This window comes from Rhinopithecus roxellana, chromosome 5 (genome assembly GCF_007565055.1).
Source record: "Rhinopithecus roxellana isolate Shanxi Qingling chromosome 5, ASM756505v1, whole genome shotgun sequence".
Lineage (NCBI taxonomy): Eukaryota > Metazoa > Chordata > Mammalia > Primates > Cercopithecidae > Rhinopithecus > Rhinopithecus roxellana.
In genome coordinates, this window is record NC_044553.1 from 16,057,857 (window position 1) to 16,066,491 (window position 8,635).

General features: G+C 42.5%; 1 protein-coding gene across 1 annotated transcript; it reads right to left on the reverse strand.

Annotated features, from left to right (window-relative positions):
• Window positions 1-3,685: 3,685 nt before the first annotated feature.
• Window positions 3,686-6,197, reverse strand: EDDM3B (epididymal protein 3B). The gene is made up of 2 exons (XM_010375915.2): window positions 6,077-6,197; window positions 3,686-4,501 (listed from the first exon to the last, which is right to left on the reverse strand). The coding sequence occupies exon 2, from the start codon at window positions 4,481-4,483 to the stop codon at window positions 4,040-4,042; it is 444 nt and encodes a 147-aa protein (XP_010374217.1). The 5' UTR covers window positions 4,484-4,501; window positions 6,077-6,197; the 3' UTR covers window positions 3,686-4,039.
• Between the last annotated feature and the right edge of the window lie 2,438 nt (window positions 6,198-8,635).

Sequence of the window (8,635 nt, forward strand, 5' to 3'; positions counted from 1 at the left end):
ATTGTTTCAAGGCCAGAGTCATTCCACATTGTAGGAGTTTGAAGAACACAAGGTATTTAACGTTTAGCATTTTCCCTGCCCAAACTGCTCTAGGGAAAATTGTATGAAGTAAACATTTCTTACTTTGCATCTCACTGCAGCAATTAGCAAACAGAATTTCTCACGGACTCAACTTGTTTGTGCTTTTTTTTGCTTTTTTTTTGTTTTGCTTTTGTTTTATTTGAGGCTGGCTGGAGTGCAGTGGCGCAATCTCGGCCCACTGCAATCTGTGCCTCTGGGTTCAAGCGATTCCCCTGCCTCAGCCTCCTGAATAGCTGGGACTACAAGTGTGTGTCACCACACCTGGCTAATTTTTGTTGTTGTTGTTATTAGTAGAGACAGGGTTTCACTATGCTGGCCAGGATGGTCTCTATCTCCTGACCTCGTGATCCACCTGCCTCAGCCTCCCAAAGTGCTGGAATTACAAGGGTGAGCCACCGCACCCAGCCTTCCCAGCACTTTTTTATCCCATTTATTTCCTCTTTCCTACACAAAATTTAAGTCTTAAACTCCATTCTTGAGCAGTATTGCAGTTTAAAGTCTTCCAACCCCTGCCCTGTCTCTACCAAGTAAAAATGGTTATTCTCAGATAAAATTATTTGTGCTAATGTATTCTACTTGATGTGTTGTCCTTAGGAAATGTAATGCTTCAGTCCATCATTTTTTTGAGACAGAGTCTCACTTTGTCGCCAGGGCTAGAGTACAGTGGCGTGATCTCAGCTCACTGTAACCTCTGCCTCCTTGGTTCAAGTGATTCTCGTGCCTCAGCCTCCCAAGGAGCTGGAATTACAAGCATGGGCCACCATGCCTGGTTAATTTTCTTATTTTTAGTAGAAATGGGGTATCACCATGTTGGTCAGGCTGGTCTCAAACTGCTGACTTCAAGTGATCTGCCTGCCTCAATCTCCCAATGTGCTGGGATTATAGGCATGAGCCACCTCATCTAGCCCTTAGATACATTCTTTTTTTGGGTTTTTTTTTTGTTTGTTTTTTGTTTTGGAGATGGAGTCTCTCACTGTCACCCAGGCTGGAGTGCAATGGCACGATCTCAACTCACTGCAACCTCCAGCTCCTGGATTCAAGCAAGTCTTCTGCCTCAGCCTCCCAAGTAACTGGGAGTAACAGGCACCTGCCACCATGACTGGCTAATTTTTTGTATTTTTAGTAGAAATGGGGTTTCACTATGTTGGCCAGGCTGGTCTCAAACTCCTGATCTTGTGATCCACCCACCTTGGCCTCCCAAAGTGCTGGGATTACAGGTATGAGCCACCATGCCTGGCAGAGACATTCGTAATGAATTGAGTCCAGTAGGGACATCTATAGGTCTGTGGTTGATAAAAGAGGAGTTCCTTTTTTTTTAATCCTAAGAATGTATAGCTCCCATACAAAAGTCAACAAAAAAAGTCAAACTCCATAAAACATTTAAAAAGGTTTACTATGAGCCAAATATGAGTGACCATGCCCCCCAGGCATAGTCTCAGGAGGACCTGAGAACATGTGCCCAAGGTGATTGGTTTAGTTTGGTTGTATAGCTTTTAGGGAGATATATCAGTCAATATATGTGATATATACATTGGCTCAGTCCAAAAAGGCAGGACAACTTGAAGCAAGGGCTTACAGGAATTAGTTGAATTCAAAGATGTTTTGATAGGCAATTGTTTGAAATAGTTGTTATTATTGAAAGACCTAGACTCAATAGATAGGAGTGTCTGGGTTAAAATAAAGGATGGTGGAGACCAAGGTTCTTATTATGTAGATGAAGTCTCATAGGTGGCTACCCTTAGAGACAATAGATGGCAAATGTTTCCTATTCAGACCTTTAAAAGGTGCTAGACTCTCAGTTAATCTCTTCAGGATTGGGAGGGCCTGGAAGGGGAAAGATCTGATTATGTTAATAGAGATTCCTTACAGATGCAACTTTTCCCCACAGAAGATGGCTTTGCAGGGCCATTTTTCAAAATAAGGCAAAAAATATTTTGGGATAAAATATTTTGATTTCTTTATCTGTCATGTGATGTTATGGCAGAGTCAGGTTGGAAAGTAAGCCACATTAAATTACTTATTTTCACAGTGGTGAAATGCTTTAGTTCCACTCAGATTTGGGGGTATTGGCAGAACTGACTGGGTATAAAACATGAATTATATACAGTTAAATAAAACCCACTTAATAATATTTTATGGTTTTCAGGGTGTGATTCTCCAAGCCCCTTAGATAGGAATTTGAGCAAGAGAGAAAAAAAAAAGTCAGAATTCAGTCCTCACAGATGACAGCCTGCTGTATTTTTTGTTTGCTTATTTGTTTTTATTTTTTGAGATGCTTTGGTTCTGTCACCCAGGCTGGAGTGCAGCGGCACCATCTCAACTTACTGTAGCCTCCACCTCCCGGGTTCACGTGATTCTCTTGCCTCAGCCTCCCGAGTAACTAAGATTACAGATATGTGCCACCACACTTGGCTCATTTTTTGTATTTTTAGTAGAGACAGGGTTTCACCATGTTGGTCAAGCTGGTCTCAAACTCCTGACCTCAAATGGCAAACTCTTGACCTCAAACTCCTGACCACCCGCCTCAGCCTCTCAAAGTGCTGGGATTACAGGTGTGAGCCAACATATCCAGCATGTATTTTTATTGTGTAAATCCCCATCTCTAGAGTTAGGGAGAGCAAATGATTGATGAGCACTTGTTATGTTTGTTTATCAAAGTCAAAATGAAAGTACTAAGCCAAAGAATGAGTTGAGAAAAGAAGCAATTTTACACCCAGTGAGCTCTGCCAGTGCCCCAAAATCTGAATGGAACTAAAACATGTCACCACTGTGAAAACAAGTAATTTAACAACTCAGTTGTTGAAACTCCAAATTATTTTTAACCTTAAAGAAATGTGATTTTGGGGCCTCAGCCACAGGCCAGGCCACTGTAACTAAGGCAGCTGTAACCGTGGTTTCTCTGTTTATAGATTAAACCTTCTTTCTTACCTGTATTGTTTGGTGAAATGTTGTAATTTACCGAAGGGTACAGGAGAAGACTCCTTTCCTCTCCACTGTTGGTCTTCATTATAGAGTAACTTCCCTCTCCTCTTAGAAAGACTTCATCACTATCACATTAAGATGGAATGTTAAATACACTCTTTTAAATTGGAAAGGAAATGAAAACAAGCTATAAAGAAAATAAAAGAAGACTTGAAGTCGGGGACAAACTGTAACTAATTAATTTGTTATAACTCTTAAACCAGCTGGTATAGAAATTGTTGTAATTCTGTTGGATTCTTTTGTCTTTTTCCTACATAAGCAAGAACTTAATTTTCAGATTTGGAGCACTGAACCCATTTCTGTGGAGTCTGTGTGTCACTGAATGGCCACTCCTAGCCTTTTGCTTGAATCAACTCTTTAAAACTGGATTCTGACACTTTTGATTATTTCAAATTGATGCTGCAATCAATGCCTACATCACAACTTGTATTGAACTAAGCACACAATCATTTACACCCTCATCATATACACAAACATATTACATACATTAGACATACACCCATAAAATATACCTTAAATCCCTTGCACAGCATCAATCACATGCATAGTCTAGATCACACACACCCATATCAATCACACAATACTTACTCCATGCACATAACATATATGAATGTCACACACCTTGGAATCATATAATTTATTTAGGGTAGGGAAGATTGTTCAACTTGGGTATGTATCAAGAGAGTCAATATCAGGAAGTCTTGGGTTAGTCAAGAACAGATGCCATGTGAGCTGAATGTTGACAAAAGTGCAAGAGTAAATTAGGTAAATGAAGACAAAAGTGTATTCCAGGCAGAGAAACAACATGGGCAAGGTTATGGTATCAAGAAATTATGCTATTCATAACTCTAAGTATTTGGAAAACACTGACAAACAAATGCAAGTGAGGAGTGGTAGGGGCTACTGATGGAGGCAGGGGCCGCTACTTAGAAAGCACTGAATACTCTACCAATACCTGAGGATGTGCATAGACTTTCTAGTTGCTGATAGGTTCTATCATCTTTAGGTCTTCTATCCTATCAACATACCCATCCATGCTACAATGGAATTCAATGTAGTTGAAGCTCCTGCTCTCTGTGTAGCTGTTTTTGGAGTTCTCCTGGTGACACTTGAGTACTTTGAGAGGATTCTGGACCCAGACATATGCATTTCGGAAGCGATCCATCCAGTTGTCACTAGTGCATATATGCTCGATTTTGTACCATGAGATATAGATAAACATGTGAGAGCTCTTGTCTTTCAGAGCTTCATTTTCTCTCATGAGGACATCACATTTGTACTCTTTGAATTCTCTACTTGGACTTAAGTAGTGCAGTTTCATGAATTCTCTCCAAGACACTTCCTTGCTCTGTACAAGCAGTGTGCATAGGATGCAAAGCAGGGCCAAGAGTGTGCCCCAGATCTTTAGAGACGATGCCATCTCAGTCACCAGGGCCACCTGTGTGTCCACAGAGAAGAGAAAGAAAAGCATTATCCAGACAATGCCCAGAGAACTGAGCTCCACCTTAAAATTCCTTCCCCACCAGGCAGGTACTTGGGTGCAATTTTACTATTTGGTTCCCCAGTGAGAAGATGATAATTTTCATTAGAGAATAGAGTTTCTAAGAACTAAAAACATGCTTCAGCCTGTGTGAGCAAACCACAAAATTAGAAAAAATAGACGAAGTTCATTTTGAGAATTCCAAGCATCTCCTGTCGTCCCTCTCTTACTCTCAACCTGAGGAGCCGATCACCCTCCAGCTGGCTCATTTTTACCATTCCAACTCTCAGGAGATCATGTGTCCAAAAGAGATGATATTTTAAGGTTTATGTCCTTGAAGTGGAAAGGGTTGTCAGATTTTAGGGAAATGTAAAAGATGAGTAACTACTTGGGAGGTGGTTTCTAGGCAGGAAGGCTTCGATTTCCTGAAATGATAGCCCAGCCTGCAATTACACTGACTCTGCAAAATGATGCTTCTCCAATCTTGACTTCCTTATAACACTTTCTCCAAAGCCTGAGTGGAACATACGTTCATTACTAACTACCCATATTCCTTCTCAGGGGTCATTCCCCTAATTATCACTATTACAAATGATCTTGGTTTGTTGGAGCTACTCCTTGAAAATGTCGTCATAAAATAACTCCAGTTTTGAGGTTTTTGTTTGTTTGTTTATTTTTGAGACAGAGTCTCACTGTGTCACCCAGGTTGGAGTGCAGTGGCACAGTCTTGGCTCATTGCAACCTCTGCCTCCAGGGTTCAACAGATTTTCTGTCTCAGCTTCCCATGTAGCTGAGATTACAAGGTGCCCACCACCACACCCAGCTAATTTTTGTATTTTTTTAGTAAAGACAGTTTCACCATGTTGGCCAGGCTAGTCTGGAAATCCTGGCCTCAAGTGATCTACCTGCCTCAGTTTCCCAACCAGAATTCCAGATTTGAAATATTCCTGTAATCAATCAAGTACCAAAACTAAAAGAGCCCCCACAGTGGCTTCTCTGGTGATAGCATGGAGTGTGGGGGTCTTTTTGAAAGAGTCTGCCCTTTAAACCAGTGCTCTGTCCTCATTTATCATGAGAAGAGTTGCTGCCCTTACTGAGTCTCTAACCTGATTCACAACTCTAAGCATTGGTGTCCTCAGATGGATTTAATAATAGCTCCCTACAGAGCTGCGAGAGTCTAATGAGACGCATGTATTTAAGAGCACTTCTAATGACGTCAAATGTCCACATCAGACACAGAACAAAGGGTGGGTACTTCCTATCTGTGGAACCCTGTCCTGATGATAAAGACCTGCAGAGGATAGAAGAGCAGAATGCAAGTGGTTTTAATGAATTGTGTTTGAGAAGACTGGGGGTGAAGGAAGGGAGGGGCAGGGAGAAGCCTGTATCAGTGGGACTGAGGCTGACCAGAATTCAGGCCTTTGTTTTCCATGATTTGGATCCTTCTCCGTTTTTTGCTATCTAAAAGTTCAATCAGCCTCCTTCCAGTGCTCCTGGCTGTTCCCCGAGCAACCTCAGCAGAGCCCTTCTTACCCTACTCAGACTCCGAGTTCAGGTCACTGGTTGTAGTGGGGATCAGCGTGTGGATCTGAAGAGCAGAGTCTGTGTCCTCCTCCTTTTCTCAGAGCCCTGGCAATCTGCAGCAGTGGAGAAAGGAAGAGCAGGGGGAGCTGCAGCGCTCCAGCTGATTGGTAGTGGAGGGAGTGATGGGGAACAGCCTTATTATGTGAACCTGTACCTGTATCTTCTCATCTGGAACATCTGAATTCATTCAGACAGTGGCCTCAAGCAAAGGCTACAAACATCAAAGACTGACTCCGGGGCACAAAAGAAGTGCAAGACCCTAGAGTGAGGTGACCCCAGAAAGGGGTTATCTGGTGCTATCAGTAGACAACAAAAGACCTGGCTTCTGCTCTGAATTTTTGACAAAGTTCTGGAAAGTCCCTGGAGGGTTATGTTATGTTAGGCAGAAACTTCTCTGAGGAAAGCCACTTAGAACATTGTGAACTGTGGGACTTTCATTGAGAGGTGAAAGAGTATCTAGTGAAACTGGTGGCCAGATAGTTATGATTAGGTAGCCAGTATCTGAAGTTTTACTAGGCAGTTTGTTATTGTCAATGAAAAGAATCGGCTGGGTGTGGTGGCTCACGCCTGTAATCCCAGCACTTTGGGAGGCCGAAGCAGGAGGATCACTTGAGGTCAGGAGTTCAAGACCAGCCTGGCCAACGTGGTGAAACCCCATCTCTACTAAAAATACAAAATTAGCTGGGCGTGGTGGTGGGCACCTGAAATCCCAGCTACTTGGGAGGCTGAGGCAGGAGAATCGCTTGAACCTGGGAGGCAGAGGTTGCAGTGAGCCGAGATCACGCCATTGCACTCCAGTCTGGGCAACAGGAGCAAAACACTGTCTCAAAAAAAAAAAAAAAAAAAAGAGTCAAACTCTGTAAAATATTTGAAGAGATTTATTCTGAGCCAAATATGAGTGACCATGGCCTATAACACAGCTCTCAGGAGGTCCTGAGAACATGTGCCCAAGGTGGTTGGAGCACAGCTGGTTTCATACATTTTAGAGAGGCGTGAAACATCATACATATTTAAGAAATACATTGGTTTGGTCCAGCAAGGCAGGACAACTCAAAGCTGGTGGGGAGTTGGGGGGCGGTGCTTCAGGCTATAGGTGAATTTAAACATTTTCTGATTGACGACTAGTTTTGTCTAAAGACCTGGGATTGGTAGAAAGGGAATGTTCAGGTTAAAATAAAGATTGTGGAGACCAATTCTTTTGAAGTCTTATAGTGGCTGCCCTTAGAGACAATAGATGACAAATGTTTCCCTTTCAGATCTTAGTTAATCTCTTTAGGATTGGAAAGGTCTGGAAGAAAAAGATCTATCTATGTTAATAGAGATTCTTTACAGATGCAAATTTCCCCCCACAAAGAACAGCTTTGCAGGGCAATTTTTTTTTTTTTTTTTTTTTTGAGACGGAATCTTGCTCTGTCGCCCAGGCTGGAGTGCAATGGCCAGATCTCAGCTCACTGCAAGCTCCGCCTCTTGGGTTCACGCCATTCTCCTGCCTCAGCCTCCTGAGTAGCTGGGACTACAGGCGCCCGCCATCTCGCCCGGCTAGTTTTTTGTATTTTAGTAGAGACAGGGTTTCGCTGTGTTAGCCAGGATGGTCTCGATCTCCTGACCTTGTGATCTGCCTGTCTCGGCCTCCCAAAGTGCTGGGATTACAGGCTTGAGCCACTGCGCCTGGCCGGCAATTTCAAAATGTGGCACAGAAACATGTTTTGGTGCAAAATACTTTTTCTTTTTTGTCTGGTAATGTTATGCCCGAGTCAGGTTGGAACGTAAAACATGATATATAGGGTTAAATAAAACTCATCTGATGAGAATTTATGATTTGTAGGGCATGACTGCCCAGACACCTTAGATAGAAATTTGGGCAAGATAAAAAAAAAATCAGAGTTTAGTCCTTATTAACAATAACTTTGCTGACGCTATAGTGCTTACTACCCTAGTAAAATGTCAGGTAGCCTAGCGATAGTTTCCACAATGTTCCTACACATCACATCTGACTCTAAAGTATGGTTCACAAGGTGTTGACCTCGTTGTTTTTCAGGAACTCAAGACTCAGCCCTAAACTTAGCTCAAGCTGGTCAAGACCACCAGCCCTTAAACTGAGTTTGTGTGAGCATCCCATGGTGACCTTTCCATATCACATCTGGAATTTCCACCATGTTTCATACCAACTCCCCCTAAGTTGGTACATGCAACCAATATTGTTTCAGTAACAGTAACCAATGGTTTAACTTATGGATAATGTCAGATACTTGAATGTATTTTATTTATTTATTTATTTATTTATTTATTTATTTTGGAGACAGAATCTCCCTCTGTCACCCAGGCTGGAGTACAGTGGTGCCATCTTGGCTCACTGCAACCTCCATTTCCCAGGCTCAAGCAAATCTCCTGCCTCAGCCTCCCAGGCAGCTGGGACTACAGGCGGGCACCCCCATGCCCAGGTAGTTTTTTGTATTTTTGGTAGAGGTGAGGTTTCATCATGTTGGCCAGGCTGGTCTCGAACTCCTG